Source organism: Phalacrocorax carbo, chromosome 3 (assembly GCF_963921805.1).
Source record: "Phalacrocorax carbo chromosome 3, bPhaCar2.1, whole genome shotgun sequence".
Taxonomy (NCBI): domain Eukaryota; kingdom Metazoa; phylum Chordata; class Aves; order Suliformes; family Phalacrocoracidae; genus Phalacrocorax; species Phalacrocorax carbo.
This window is the reverse complement of record NC_087515.1, coordinates 36,858,436-36,875,141: the sequence shown is the minus strand read 5'-3', so window position 1 is coordinate 36,875,141 and position 16,706 is coordinate 36,858,436. Positions and strand designations below refer to the sequence as shown.

Here is a 16,706-nt window from a genome sequence, read left to right as displayed (position 1 = left end):
AGCAGAGATGCATACAGCCTAACCACAGGTCAGTTGCATGGTTCTACTGTTATTTTCCTTCCTAATGTTATCTGATACCTACACTTCCCCTCCTCCTCCAGTCAAACTGATCTAATAACCAGCAAGGGGATTGGCTTCTCATCATTTGCCCTTTTCACCCAGAGCAAGTTCTAACATTAGCTCATAAGTTTCTAAAAACAGAGATGTCCCCTTCCCCATTTGAACTGTTACGGTTTCCCACCTAAGATGTTTGGCTTTTTCTGCAACCACCTTGCTTTTTCACCAGCAATCTCCATACAATCACTGCCGTGCCAACTTTACAGGTTTCACAGCTGCCAACTTAAAGCATCTTCCCCTTCCCTGATGGCTGCTGCAGTGCTTTGCCTAGAAACAGCGGGGCCTCTGCTGTCTGTGATGGGATGCAGCATGGAGGTTTGGAAAAGAGTGAAATGAATGAATGTCAGTGCTGCTTTTAGGCTACATGAGCAACCACTGTATCTTAAGATGTGAATGGCACAGTATGGAAACATGAGGCCACCCTGGTCAGAGGCAAGAGCTAATATTATAATATATTATATAACCTTAAAACTTAATTCAGTAAACTGAGGAAAGGTGTCAAGTGAGAGATACTTATTCCAACAGAAATCAACTAAATCAAAAGCAATCAACCCAATGGAGTTTCTTACTTAAGTCTCAGTACGCCTCTTCCCTAAAAATGTGCAAGTTCTAAGAATACCATAGATTTTGCACAAAATTTAGTTTTGAGAAAGCTACTTAATAGTCTCCTACTATTCTTTCCAAAGCAAAAGACCAAATGGAGATGAGTTAAAACACCACCTTTCCTTCTTTACTTCAGGAGAATTCAAAATTTCCAATGAACTTTAACATCAGAAAAGAACCCAAGTAATAATTTTGTCTTTCTGAATAGCATGGGCCAACTGTCTCATGCAATTCCTGCACCAGAACTTGTGCTGGAGATGAGGATGCCTTTCTCTCATTAGAAACAGGGCTAAGAATGAGCATTTTTTTAATCAAAAGCATATTCCAGCTGTAATCCTATTATTCAATTATCATTCAACTTTTAACAAGAGAATTTTGGCCTCAGAGCTGCACTTGTTTCTTACATGCTTGGTCCCATAGGTGAACATGTAGCACAGAATATTCCCATGGAAAGCATGGGGAGTGCTAAGAAAGATGAAGTTTTCATGCGCTGTAACACAGAGCAGGGGAACCACTGAAATGGAAATGTTTTGGAGAGCATTGTGGAGTATTAGTCGTATCTTGTTTGGGATTTACAGCTCATAATGCTTTCCTGGAGTTAGATGGAGAAGATGGTCCCTTTCTAGCAAAAGGAAGAAGACAAAAGATAGTCGTGGCAAGCACTGAGATGCAGCAGAGCTAAGTTCAGATCTCTCCATCCCTTGGACAGACATGAAAGCCACACCTCCTTCCTTCCAGAGTACACCCTCACCCCTAAGCCACAGGGTGCTTTGAGATGCAAGTCTAAGAACACCCATGTTGGAAAGAATCCCTTTTGCACAGAATAGTTGAATATTTATTACCAAGAGAGAGAAAGTGTATGACAGGCACTCTGTAACCTGGCAGCAAATGCACTTACCTGATGGAGAGGAGACACGACCTGCAATCCAACTCAACATTCACTTGCCCAGGGATTGAAACCCCTTCTCCCTCACCACCACACACAGTAACAGTTTTCTGTTCCTCTCTCTGTAGTCCAGTGGGAAGAATAATCAGAGCTTCAAGTGGAACAGCATCGACCAGAAGGAATGACACATTCAGACGTATTGTATCCCCCCTGCAGTTTGGCAGTAAAAGCACTTAGAAATAGAAGAAGGGATCTCAGTTCCCCGAAGGCATATATGGGATTTCAGCCTGAGCTATCCTTCCTTTTCCCTCACCCCTGTAGCACAAGAGCTCTAACCAGAGAACTGCTATGTAAAATAAAACAACCAACAACCTGATGTAGATGATCTGAGGTCACCTGTACTGAACCAGGGCTTCCAGGGGAGGAAGGCAGAGAAACAGCTGGTTATAACAAGATACACGAGTCCCTGATTGCTAATAGATTTTCAAATCCATCAGCTAGTCTGGTTTTCATACATTTAATTTCAACTGCACCAGCCTTCTGTAGTTGTAAACGTTTTAAACCAGAACATGAACTCCCTTCTCAAGTCCAAATTTGCTACTCCAACACAGAAAATAATAACAAGAACCATTATGTAATTTTCATGACAATCTGTTTTATAACTAACCCATTCCCACAGAAACGGCATTTCTAAAATATATCACACGTGCAATATTTTTAAAGATGTAGGTCCATTTTTTTCTTTTCCCCATCTCTCTGTGAACTAATGTGACTATGCTGTGCTTCAGCCTTTTCTCTGATTACCTTTTCACAATACAAAGTTAAAGACAAAAATTATAGCCCCTCCTAAACTAACACAGTACTCTGAGTACTACAGCTCTACAGATCTGTTTATTCGACTGCAAAATGTTCATCTCCTACATAACATTACAGCTTTACATATATTTCAAGTACAAAGTAAGCATAAGAGCTCCTAGGGTTCTATGTTGGAATATTTGGGGTCTTAAGATGTAGGAGTTAATATCCTTTATGTTCTTTTACAGCTCATTTTCCAGTGGGGGAAAAACTCCTTAGCAGAAAAACATACCATACTCTCCTCTTTCTAATACCTTGTTCACTGCAGTGAAGTTTATTTTTAACACTATGCACAGGCATTTGGAAAATAAATACCTTTTCTCAATTAGCTGACACATTTCTGCAGCCTTCATCATGCTCATCTAAACAGGCTATGCACTGTCCTGCCTACAGCATCTTCTTTCTGCCCACTGACTCACAGAGCCGCCCTTGCACATGTACAGTATCTTCAGCAAGGCACTGCAAACTACTGCAGTGCAGTCTGAACCACGAGGAGATGGAGATCTAATCAATGGGCTGCAGCTGACTAAGCTAAAAAAAAATGCTTGCTTAGCATAAGAGCCCAGCATCAGATCCTGCAACGGGAGAGAGACTCCAGGAAAAACATAGTCTCTCCTCTATTTTCAAATAAATAATTAAGACCAGGCTGCTAAACCCTTGACTACTTTCAGTTAATATTTCTGAAGCCACAGGGAATATGTTCCTGAAGGCAGGGTGTCACATACAGAGGAAAAAGTATAATGCTTTCTGTACTGCATGTTAGTGACAAAACTAGCATACCTGAACAGAGTCCAGTAATGATCCAGGAGTTCTTGTCCAAAACCTGACTTACATTAGCCTGATCAGGAAGAAAAAGTAGATGAAGCCTTCTTTAGGCAACTGGAGGAAGCCTTGCAATTGCAAGCCCTGGTACCCCTAGGCTGCTTCAATAACTCTTGTACCTGCCTGGAGAGGCAATACGGTAGGGTGAAGCAATCCAGGGGTCTTCTGGTGAGCACTGAGCAGAACCAGAAAAACAAGAAATGAAGGTTCAGAGTCACAAAAAAAGGACAACACTGAACAGGAGCACAGTTTCTTCTCTCCAGCATTAGATCATTCACTGAAAGTTTGGAAGTCTCAGGTTGAATAACCACATCTCCTACAGGAGTTCCTACATTCTCACCTGTCAGCAGAGTACCACAAATGTCATGTATTTAAGCCACAGGCAGAATGGGAGCAGGTGTATTGCAATCTCTCATTGAAGCTTTACAGCTTTGCACAAAATTAAGACATATTCCCTAGAAAAGGGACCTCAGGAGTCTCACAGCCCTGGAAATAGCCCTGTTTACTGTGACTAAGTAATTTTTCCACTCTCTGTTTCAGTAAATATGTAAGTATTGAGCATCAAAAGATGTTACTAAGGGTAATGGACCAGGAATACTTTGTGAATTATCACTGACAGTGCCCCCTTGAGAAGCAGGAAGTCATAGGTCAAACATACCCTACTGAATACAGATCACAGATCTTAACCAGTATTTGCCACCTTTCAAACAGGAAAAAGTAGGGCTTGGGGAGGGGCAGGGAGGATCAGTAAAGAAATCAGCGTCTCCTTTAGCAGTTTTGTCAAGCTGCCCGTCTTCTCCTCCATTTCCCTGTCCTCTCAAGTGTTTGAAAACAAAAACCTCTGAAAATATTTTTTTTTCACTAGCAGTTCATCCTGTTAATCATAATGGCCACAGTCCTTCCCGGTAGCCAGGATGTTGACTCTGACTCAAATGCCAGAAATGCTGATGGTAGCCAAAGTTAACAGCCTTCAGCTAGGCCCTAAGCAGTTCTCAACACACAATGGACACCGTATAGCTACATGACTGATCCACACCTACTCTACCTGTCCAAAGGAGTAACTATCAAAGATTGACTTCTACAACTCTCAGAGAAATAACAAGTAATGAGACTGTTGGGAACAGCTGAGTTCTCCTGACTGCTAACAGAGGGAAAAATTGTTGCTGATGCTTCCTTACACACCTTCTAGCTTCAAACATCTTCTGTCTTTATAGTGCAATGTGAGTTCCTACAGACTGCTACCCAGGAGATTTTGCAACATTTGGCAAGGGACAAGTGGTAGAGGGGTGAGGCTATTCCCATAAAAGCAAATTTGTGACAATGGCTTGTCTCCAAAGAGTAGCATTTGTGCTAATATTAGCATCCCACATAGGTAGATCAGTTTTGTTTTCCTAGAAGCACAGAATAAATTCAGATTCAGAATAAATTTGGATTTAGTTAAGCCACGTGGCACATAGCTTTATAAATGCTAAGCAATCAAGTTGAACTGTCAAGTAGGTATCCTCTGTAAAAACATATGAACGAAATACACAGTACTCAGAAGCTTAGCAGAGTAACAGCTCCCTAGGTAAAAGCTACCATAGTATCCCTTGAAAGAAGGTGTGGAAAGCCAGAGTGGTAACAGCTGAGGATAGAGGAACTAACACTCAGTGAATATCATGGAGAGTAGAAACGATCCCACCTTGAAGCTTTAATCGATCTCTAGAAAATCAGAATGAGACCTTTTTAGTGAGAGCCTATGCTATCTGCCTACTAAAGAGCTCCTTGCCTTTTCATATAAAAAAGAATGATATTGTTTGGCATCAGTGCATTGCACGCAAAAAAACCCCACCATAAAATCAGTGCCAACACAGGTTTCTAGAGGATTTTGCTCCACAGAAACACTGGCTTCTCCCTTTTTCAAAATCAAATGTGTTGTCAAAATAGAAATGGAAACAAAAATAAGAAGGCAAAAGGTAACTTAAACCCAAACCAAACTAAAGAAAAGCCACAGCATCCTAAAGGCCAGGGCCATTATCTGTATTACTAGCAAGTCATTCAAAGTCTTTCTGAAAAGCTTACAAGCAAGATTGAGGTTATGAATTTCAGAGGATGTGAAAACAGCAATGCTTCTGAAACTGTAGGAACATGCACAGAACCTACTTGAGCAGAAAACATTTGTTAATAAATGAATACGACTGAAAGCAAAATTCAGACATGCTTCCAGAAGAACAGAAAGTGAGCTCTGTCCCCTACTTATCTTGTGTATTGTACCTCAGAACCAAATCACAAAAAACTAGGCTCAGGATGATCATGTTATAAATCTGGGAATTGTATTCTTCACAGACACAGGAACTGAAAGAGAATGGAGAAAGTAGAGTCTGCCTTACTGGCTTGAAATAATCTCTTTGGTGAAATAAAATATGAAGTTCTTAAATAAAAAAAAGAAAAATCCTGCAAAAAAATTTAATTTCACTTGTCTTCATATTGCCCTTCATCCCAGTCTCCTTCCTAATCCTCACTGCATTATTTGGGCAGCAATCACACTATGCTTGTCCAGGCAAGTGTCTCAGTCCGGTAGGTGGGACTCAACAGTAGCATCAGGCAGCAGAGACACAAAAGGATCGAACAGCCCGGTGACTACAATATAATGTTAAAAGAGATTGAAGTAAACATTTATGTTTATTTTATTGTATAATTTTTGTTAAAAAGACTCACCACCTGAAGTGTGGCATGGGAGAATAGGTACATTAGGTGCAGAGAGGTTATCTCGTATGATCCTCCCACATCCCAGACAAACTGAGACATTTTACCACTTTCAGCAGAGCATAATCCCACCCCTTTGGGGTCCCCCATGTCTTTTTCAGGAAAAGATTATGTGTCATTAGTCCTTCTATGAGACCCGTCTGTGGCAAGCAAGCAACCAACCACCAGAATGACCAGAATTAAGGCCAACCTTCTCAAAGTCTTGCGTCCTATCACAGCCCGACCTCACCCACACCAACCCATGCAGGACACAGCTTGCAACACACAGCTGAAGAATTTTTTGCTCTGAAAAATGCCAAGGCCAGATGTAGTGCCGTTTCAAAAAACAGGGCCTGTGAGTATTCTCTAAGGATGTAGCAAAATAAAATCAACATAATTTTAAAGTTGTAGGATAAAGGAAGAAAAGAGAGGATCCAAAAGAAGACACATCAGAAAAAATCAATTTCTTTAATTGTAGAGAAAGAACAATGGGACTTGCAATACAGACTTTAAACATAGTTGCTTCACTGAAATAATGAGGAAATTTTGCAGAAAACCAAATGCCAGTTTCAGTCCATAATGGGCTTGAATTCTGACTGCAGAAAGAGAAAAGGGATGGGGCCGCATTTTGAAAAGGGCAATATGGAGAAGGGTTATCCCAAACTAAACAGCATTGACAAGGAAGACCAGTAGTACATAGTGTGTGTCTTTTTAAGAATAAGATGCACGCACAACCTTTGGAACTTCTCCCATCTACAGCTACAAAGAAAAGCTTGCCATGTCCCACTGAAAAGACTTATGAGAAAAGAAGAAAAAATAGAAGAGAAATCCCCCAGCTGTGTTCATCTGCTAAAGACACAAAATCTGCTCACCGATCTTTACTTTCTGCCCACTCCCCAACCATATCCTGCACTACATAGTCTCTGAATTTAGCTCTCACATTGTCAATGTTTTCCAGAACAACAATTATCTTGCAGATAGAAAAGATGTGCAGACCAGAAGGTATAAGCCTAGGATGATAAACAGAGAGATTAAGCCCTCGCTGCTTGTGTTGTGTTCTGAAATAAACCTAGGAATGCTCTGACTGATACCTAGAACATCTGAAGCTTCATGCATCCTTATGCGTGACCACAGATAACACAGTGCTGGTAAAAGGACTGAAGATAACACATGTCACGTGGCACAAGTTACGCCTCCTGCCCTTACTTCCCCTCCATGCAGGCACGCTGAAATACTCCTGCTAAGAAATCTGGGTGGGGGCAATATACACAAAACAAAGCCAGGCAAGGGTGCAACCAGCATTAGAGGTTGCAGTTCACGGTAAGCTCAGTCTCAGAGATCAGGTCAACCTCTAACTTCTAGCATTTTTCTAATAAAAAGCTTTAAGAACACACTGACCTAGTTTCCGAGATTGCAGAGAACTGAACTAGACCAGTCCTCTGGGACTACAGAAATTAGGTGGCCAGCATTGGGCTCACCCTCTTTGCTTGGCCATAACGTACTCAGTAAGTATTCCAAGCCTGTGGAAAACTTGACTATCCTAAAGGGAAAAAAAAAAAAAAAAAAAAGACACACACCCTGTAAGACAAAAGCGAGCATCCCTTCTTAGATTCAGTTGAAGTCATCTGCTGCTTCTCACCTTGCAGGAAATGCAGTCCAATATAATGACCAAGCATAACAACCACAAACAAACAAAATTACAAAACCTTTCCATGCCTAAGCAGTTGGAGAAGTGGGAAAAAAACTACTTAAAGTTTACTTACTGGCCGGACTTCACCAGTAGTGTTGGTATACTGACGGGCCAGACCAAAGTCTAACATGTAGCACTTCCTGTATGTTGAAGGTAAGCGGCCCATGGCAAAATTGGACTAGACAAAGAAAGAAATAAAGAAAAAAACCAAATTGATACCAGCAACTTGGGTAGGAGTGGCCATTTTTTTAACAAAACTTTGTCATATAGCCCCACATGCCTCTGCTGGAAACATACATCAAAGAAAAGAATTTTAAAATGCATCTTAATCACCATGATTAGAGAACCACTGCCATGTTAAGAGGTTCATTTTGCAGAAAAGTGACTGTGGTGTCTCAAAATAAGTAAAATTCACATTAGCTTCGCTAAATTTCAGCTGCTATGAGAAAGAGCTACATTTAACACCACTAGCTCTGCAGTGAGAGCTCCATAACTTGCATAACAAGCTGGAGTTACTGTGGACAAATGCTTCTGTTCGTGGTTGAGCTGCTAGCATGCATTATTCTGCCCTAACTCCCAGAATCTCCATCCACTGTACTGCATTACCTAAATTTATCTGAACATTCAGACATCTAAAAAACACTGGGTTTGGTTCTCAGTAAATTAACTGACAACAAGCAAATGGAGCAGCTCTTGATCAACCCCTGTCTTAAAGTTACATCCTTTATCACAACGGATGGCTGCTAAGAGATTTGTGGCCAGTCACATTAGTGGCTGATTTTCAGCTGAATGTGACCAGTCCAACCCAGCTGATTTTAAGAGCAGCAAATTATTTTGCTGGAAGGAAGATGGTCTCAAGGACTATGTAGCAACAAGTGTTCAGGTCAAGTAGTGAAAAGCTGCAGGAAGAAAAACTAGCTCCCACAGTGAGAACTGGAATTATTGTGCCTCACCTATAGCCACCTATTGTGACTGTGTTTCCAACACTGGAAACTGTGATCCAATTTTTTTGTCAATTGCTCAGAAAAGATTAAGAGGGTTATTTAACTAAGTTAAATATATGAAATAGCATTTATTCAAGTGATGGGTCATAGAGCAAGACATCCTTTCTGGACATTTTTTATAGTAATAATTGGTTGGACTACAATTGATTTTTCAAAATTAGATTGCTTCGTCATGTGTTCTTGACTGGTACAAGTGTGACTGACAGTTACTAACCCACCATGGAGCAGTCTCTGCTGATAAAAACTAGTTTGCTATGCACTTAAAGGAATGACAATACTATATTACTATTCTGTACTTACAGAAAATAGTCAATGTGTCAGACAATAGGAGTGTACAAGGAGGACTAAATGCCTCCACTGAGACCCATATTCAGACTGTCTGTATTGACTCAAGGAGAACAGACAGACATACAACCAAAAGAAGAATTTCCAAAACAACATACAGGCTTGATGTCACGATGTAGGAATCCCACAGAGTGAATGGCTTCTATTGATTCCAGAATCTGTTTGCCTAATCGCAGTGTTGTGCTCAGCGTGAAAGTCCCTCGCGGCTGACTCCTCCTGAGATCTGCAAGATTTCGGCCCTGAAACAATCGATATAACACTTAAATTATCACACTAAAGCATAACATTTCATAGCTGCAAGTTCTAACATGCACCCCAAAAGAGCAGAAATGCTAATCAGACAGATGCTCACCTTATGTCTGCTTTATTTCTTGTATATGACCTTCCAGTATTTCATTTTAACTTTTAAGTGATGTATTTGCTGGTAAGAAGATACCATACCATTATCTTGGGAAGTCAGCTGATGTACTGTTTGGGAAATATGCATGGCATGGACAGCAGTGCCTCAGACTGTATGAGCGCAGGATCTCCTTACTCTTAAACCCAGACAATACAGAGGCTGATTTAAGAACAACCTTTGGCTGGTCTCTGAGCCATCTAAAGATTAAGGCAGTACAAATACGAAAAGCAGGCCATAAAGCCACTATCTATTACAGTTCATAGAAGTGGTTTCATCAGAAACTCCCTAGTGTACAACTCTGGCTCAAGCTCCAGTCAGCATTGTTGTGGCAACGCCACAATGGGTAAAGTTATTTATCAAGAGAATCATACCCAAAATCAGGAGAGGAGGACTCTTCCACTGACTTAAAAAATACTTATTAAAAAAAAAAATATCTGTAATTTACCTCCAGTTCATCAACTTTCTGGGAAAAATAACCTACCAGCTGTGCATTAAAATAAAGCCAATCTGGAGGAGGGGTGGGGAAGGACAGACTAAACACCAGAAGAATCACAGTGTTCTTTGATCTTTGTCATCTCAGATTTACCTATACTTCTTTAGATTTGCAAAAAGAAGGTGTTAAAATGAGTATATTCCATGGTAGAGTAGCCCTCTAGTCTACAGAACTAATGCATTTATCAACTGATCAAAAACATCAGGAATAAGAGTCCACTGTTTCAGAGAACATGCATCAAGAACAAAACTTGGAGGGACATGCTGATTATCACTATACTACAGAATCTCTTTATTTGCTTCCGCAAAGACATACATGCTTATGATATAAGTCCAGACATATTCAAACAAAATTCACAACAGAAGATATATAAAAGATTCCAAACATTTGATGAGAAAACACAGATTGTTCTCCAAACCAGTGGAATGCCTTCTATTCATCTACCCGCTTCCAGTTCTCAAGTTATTTACAGACATTAAGGGGCCAACTGCAACTGGTTCTTTTAGTGTATGAATAGTCTCTCAAATTGGTTTGACCCACGTTTCACTTCAGGGCTTTGGTCACTTGAACAACCACACTTGATAAAGGTCAGCTAATATAGATAGAGCCAAGCCACAGCAACTGTCCCAGGCTTGCTCCTTAGCACGAACAAAGTGAGACTGAACAACCTCTCTAGTGCTTATCTTTTTTAATTTCTGTGACAGTTCACTAGAGTGAACACAGATTTGTCATCACTATTCTGAAAGATCTGAGTTACTGAATGACAGCAGATCTTTCTTTCCACTCTAAAGTAGTTTCTTGGACACCAACTCTCTCATCCAATGGTGAAAGGCAAATTTTTTTCAGAGCTGCACACTGAAATATGCCATAATTTTCCCCAGCTGGTTTGAAAGACAGTTTCAGACAGCTGCTCTCCAGAAATAACCCAAGGCATGTGAACGTCCAATACTGCCCCCAGGAAAAGAGAGAAATTGAACATTATTTTCCAAATAAATACCATCAGGCTGGCTAAGAAACAGAGCAATGAGTTGCAAAGCTTAGAGTGGAAGCCCAAGTCCCAGTGACTGAAGAAAAAGGGAGAATTGCAGTACACAACAGTCAGAGGGACACATGAAAAACCATGTCTCAGCAGACCTTTAAGTTGAAGGAGAATTTTAGTCTGAAGATGATGGTGCAAAGCTAGCTAACGCATTAAGTATCATTTGCAAATAATGAAATTATTTTTAGCTCTGCCTACTTTACAAGCTCAGCTACATAGTCAAGAACAGGCTAGAAAGTAAGAGATTTTACACAGAAGTCATCTTCGTCAGGCTTGTTAAGGACAGGACTGGGGAGTTAGAAGCCTTGTTATTCCATGAACTCCAGATTAGCCCTTTCAAGAATCTTATTCACACGCACACTGCAGCAGCAGCAGCAATAGCCAGGGCTGGTTAGAGAGCAAAAGGTTTTTTTCTATCCGTAACAGTGATTGGGATGCGAATGGTGCATAAAAGGCAAGCCCAAGCACCAAGAGTTTACTGGTTTTATACATCCACCTTGCAAAGTAGAACTACATTTCAAAAGAATCAGAAGTTTATTTTAAAGACGTACTGAGGTCTGCTGGTGTCTATTTTACTTCATTCACCATTCACTCATTAAAAAATAACCTCCCAGTTTATGCAGCAGCTTACTTCTCAATACTTAGTGCTTCAACCTTCTCACTTTCCTTGTTTTATCACCCAAATTATACATAAAGAAACATGACATGGGCTGTAAACTCTTCAGGGGAAGGGTAGGCTTGCATTGTATAATCATGCAGTGCTTTGTACAGCAAAGCCCTGATCATACAAGCTGCAAGAGAGATAGGACAAGCTCCCTGTCAACTCTTTTATGTCAGATGCTGAAACAGGCCAGCTTCCAAGGCAACTGTGTCAGAAAGAAGCACCTTCAGTTTGAAAGTATTCCCCTCAAACCAGGTACAATCTCCCTCTCCTTAAAGGCCTTTCTTCCATGTGTTTTTGACTCAGCCACCTCTTCCCACTTGTTCCCCTCCAACTCTTTCTCCTGTGACTGCATGCTGCAAAAGAAAGCTGCTTTTGTGAAAAAGAAAGCTGTTTTCATGACAGTACCATCATATTTGGGCTTTGAAGATCTAACTATATATTTTTTCTTGGTGAACTCTCATGCTGAACCATGCAGAGGTCCCTGCAACTCCTGCTGTTATTTTGTGGCTTGTGTAGAGACCCATGTAAGACTTCAGCTGGCTAACTCTGATAGGAGTAGCTGGCTGTCCAGCAGTACAGTTACCATGTGCTAGCTACCCAAGTATTTACGCATACTGACTTAATATCAGCAGTGTTCAAACAGGAGAAAACACTTTCACAGCACAAGCCAAGCTACTGCTGAGCTTGGTAGGGATGGGGGAGCCAGAGGTCACTCCCCTTCATAAAGAAGACTGTGCTGCTAGTGTGACACCGCTGGCTCCCACTGCACTCTGAGCTCTGATACGAGACACATATTTTGAATGCTGCATCACAGAGCTCAGCAGGCAATATTTCAAACAGCTGCCACTGCTGCACGATATTGTGCGTAGCTTCTGTGAGCATTCTAAATTGAGTGCTTTCCCCAGAAAATTGACAGAAAGCCATCTTAAACAGAGAAGCAGAGCTATGAAATATCTTAGCACATCTTGACAACTGGAGCTATCCCAAAGGATATCACAGCAACACCACCCTTCTCACTGTCTCCCATTCCACCCACTTTCCATGTACAACAAAGTCTCTACACCAGTGCTCAGCCTTATTCTCTCACTGTAAATCCTTCCCTGTGATGCCATCTCCATGGGACGGGGCGGGAAGGGGAAGCACAGAACTCACCTGAAGCTGCATGACCACATAATTAAATTTTTCATTCCTTCCACAGCCAATAAATCTGCAAACATGATCCTTCCCTGAAAAGAAACAGAAACATACAGAATGGAACGTAAGATAACAACCCTGTGATCCTGATTTTTAGAAAAATGGTTTCTGATCAAGGGCTTGTATAATAATAATGGCATCAGGCAGGGAGTTTTGCAGAACAGACTGATTTTGTTTCTACTTCCCAGTCTCGTAACTCAGGAGAGTACTGACATTCAACAAGAAAACTGCCTGTGAAATAGCCATGAGTGGAAATCGGTGTCAGGGATCCTCAAATCCTCAAACTGACACAGGGTACAAATGAGATACAAGTGAGAGTGTGACAAAACTGCAGTTTATACCGTCACCATGGGCATGCAACACCACCACAGCCACCACCATCCCTGAACTAAACCATGGGGAGCACACATGAGCATGAGGTTTCACAGGTTTGCTGGCAGCACACTTAAGGTCATTACACTAACTTCTCAGTAAATGCCGACTTCTACAAACCACCACTACAGTTGCCTATTAGCATTACTTACCCTGAAACAGTTAAACTTATGCTACTTCAACATGGACAAACCCATTTTAATAGCCAGAAACATCTGGGAAAAGAAGGGTGCTTATGGAAAAACTCAATTGAAACATTAAAGCAATTTCATAATAAAAGAAGGAAATAAACCTGGGCAATTTCATGTCGAGTTCTGGCACAGTGTTAGAAGTACAAATTACATCTATTCAGGCAAAATCAAAACCAACCATCCACTCTGCAATGCTTAGCTAGTCCTCTAGGTTCTTCTCTGTGGTACAAAAGTGATGCTGCAACATCTACATTTCATCACGTGGTACCAGGCAGGACTTATCTTCAAAGAAAACCAAACCAAAACCCAAAACCAAACAGAGGAACAAAACAAACCCCAAAACCACCAGAACAACAACAAAAAAATCCCGATCTGTAATGGACTTGTGATGGTGTATTAGCAAAAAGGAAGTATGACGCATGCATCGCTCTAATAGCAGGATACTGATAACAGCGTAAAGGTTAATGCACACCACAGTGGTGAACATTTGGTTCCTGGTGGGGTTTCTAAGCAGGGAAGAGGGCAAGTATCATTGCATAGCTTTGCCCTTTATTTCTTTGTAGCACTTGAGCAATAGTGATTTTAATTAGTTTTTAGACCAAAGCTTATTGTTTGATACTTCCCAGTTTTAAAATAAAAAAAGGAAGAACATGAACATATACAGCAATCAGTAATTGCACTGCCTGTAACACCCCTGGGACCCTGCTATTGCTCTCATTGTGTGCACCATAGGCCTGTGGCATCAAAAAATGTTGGGGACAGCAAGACATGACAGAATAGGGACCTGGAGGGCAGCAGGAGATAAAGAAGCAGCTTTCTCACTGCAGAACCAGAGCTTTGACTAGAGCAATGCATACAGCTGTGGAATATGGAGCTCCATTCCCCCTCCAGGGCCCAGCAGCATCCCAGAGCAGAACATTCACACTCCCTCTCCTACCACAAGCAGATAGCAGAGCTGCTGGCAACCAGAACTGGAGGGACAGAGGCCTTGGCTGCCCCTTCCTCCCTTTGGAGAAACAGGCTTAAAAACAATCAATCAATCAATCCTAGTATCCACCTATATCTGGTTAGATAAGCAGGAAGGTTATGTGGCTTCCTGTCTCTGGCACAGACTTAAGGGCATTGTCCAGAGTGTGCACGACCATGCTGAAACCATCAAGGAATGTCACAAGCCACCATATTTCAGGAAAAGATATTCAGAGATCAGGAAAGCACCCTCCTTGGTATACATCAGGGCAGCCTGCACGCTCTCCCTTGGTCCTTTTTCCTCACACACACAGCCCATGTCCTGTGCGTGCCCATGAGTACTGGGTGCCACTGATTTCCTGCTGTCTGCAAATTCAGCATTGATTTTGACATACAGGTTTTTGGTTTTCTGAGGGAACTCCTTGAGACACTATCTGGATGTAGCACGTGTCCTGGCTCGGGCATTACCAAGCAGGGACTGCCAGCATGCCTCAACTGCCCTACACATCTTCCTGGCATGGGTCCCAATACAGATGGCTATGCTGCCTGCCGATGTGAGGCAGCCTCAAAGCCAGACTTGTGGCTACAAAGTCAACATACAGAATCATAGAATGGTTTGGGTTGGCCTTTTGAGGTCAACTAGTCCAACCCCCCCGCAGTGAGCACGGACATCTTCAACTAGATCAGGTTGCTCAGAATCATGTCCAACCTAACCTTGAATGTTTCCAGATGCAGGGTATCTACTGCCTCTCTGGACAACCTGTGTCAATGTTTTACCACCCTCACAGTAAAAAATTTTTTCCTTATAGCCAGTCTAATATCTGGATAACCTCAGAAAGAACCAGTTATGTTTCTTTAGGAGCTTATGATACCTGTGTGCTTCAGCAAACTGGCAATCTACACAGGTCTCAGACAGGATGGAGAGGCCAGCACAGGTCCACGCTCATCCCAGACCAGACTCCTTTAAGCCCCATACAGATTCACACAGACCAGCCTGGCTTACTGACAGACACACTGAGAGTCCCACTTTGCTTTGTTTTGCCTTTCAGAGCACCTGGAGGTGGATATTGAGGCAACAGCCAAAACAGTGACTGTTTTTGTTGGCAATGAGAGCTACTGTGTGGTAAAAAGGGTAACTTCCTTCTCACCCCCCACCAGTTTCCTCCATAGCATTGTTGTTTTCTGAATCACAAAATTTTACAGAGAGAAAATGCATTTAAATTTTTAATTTATTATCTTTGATAATTGTACGCATGTTTAGGTCAACACCGTGTTTCTGCTTACTGTAATTTTTGAAAATGATTACTGACTGACCTACATCTTCAATCTGATTTAATTTCATATTGAATCCTCCTTTCCAGCCTAAAATGGGCTCCTACCTGACCTGTTGGTCTTGGGAATTTAGGCTCTCCCTGGAACAGCTCTCCCATGCACTATTCTGCAACACAAGCAACACCAGGAAAAGAAGAAAGAGGGGGGAGGGAAAACTGTACGAATTCCTGCATGAAACAAAAGGAATATAACAGATTGTAGAGAAAGCAGGCCGCATTTAGAGGTGGTGTATGTACAGCCAGCCGGTCATATAGATGGGATAAATCCTTGCAGCATCAGCCCCTCTGTGTTTCCAAGGCTTTTACTCTTACTTCAGCTGAAGGAGGCACCAGGTTACAACTGTTTGCTCTCTTGGAGGAGTTCATGTCATGCTGAAGTAGCAGATGGAGGCTGGCAGTCAGGTGTGACTTAGGGATTCCTGCAGATCAGTCCTGAGACTGATCAGAATTATGAAGCCCACAAGAACAATCATGTTAATAACCTCCTGTGCAGCCAGGATGACGGGAGTGTCATACTTTCTTAAGGCAGAAGGAAATAGCCCTTTTTCCTCACACACACCCACCTCAAGAATGAAGATCATAGCACAGAGAGCAGCAAAGAATATTTTAACCCAGAAAAGTAAGAAAAGAAAAAAAAAGGGATTTTTTTCAACGTATACTTAGTCTGGGAAGCCTCACAACCATTTTACTGCCCCAACAGCCAGATCACACTTCTTTGCTACTGTTCCACTGAACAGCCACTCTGATATTACAGAAGACCACAAGCTTATACTTTAGAAAATAAGTCCTATATCTGTATTTGTTTATTACTAAAACATAGCAGTTATCTTGCAACAAAGTAAAGGAACAGAGCAAGAGATTATAAAGAGTTTTGGCCTGTTAACTAACTAACATAGGTTGGAAGAATAAGTAAGCCTGATGTTCATAAACACTGCCTGAGAAAAGTTTCACAAACGTGTTTTATTTTGCTTCACAGGCATTCATTTTTCCAAGCAATTAATTAAGGCAAT

The 16,706-nt window shown here is 41.5% G+C and overlaps 1 protein-coding gene across 6 annotated transcripts in view; it reads right to left on the bottom strand.

The window, feature by feature from the left end:
- The window catches only part of TTBK1 (tau tubulin kinase 1), a 110,536-nt gene that overhangs the window by 55,815 nt on the left and 38,015 nt on the right, over positions 1-16,706 (bottom strand). For 3 of the 6 annotated variants that reach the window (XM_064446510.1, XM_064446511.1, XM_064446509.1), the window contains 3 exons: positions 12,795-12,868; positions 9,145-9,285; positions 7,771-7,875 (listed from right to left, as the gene is read on the bottom strand). In XM_064446510.1, the coding sequence (XP_064302580.1) occupies positions 7,771-7,875; positions 9,145-9,285; positions 12,795-12,868 (320 nt within the window). The other 3 variants (XM_064446513.1, XM_064446515.1, XM_064446514.1) reach the window with 2 other exon arrangements.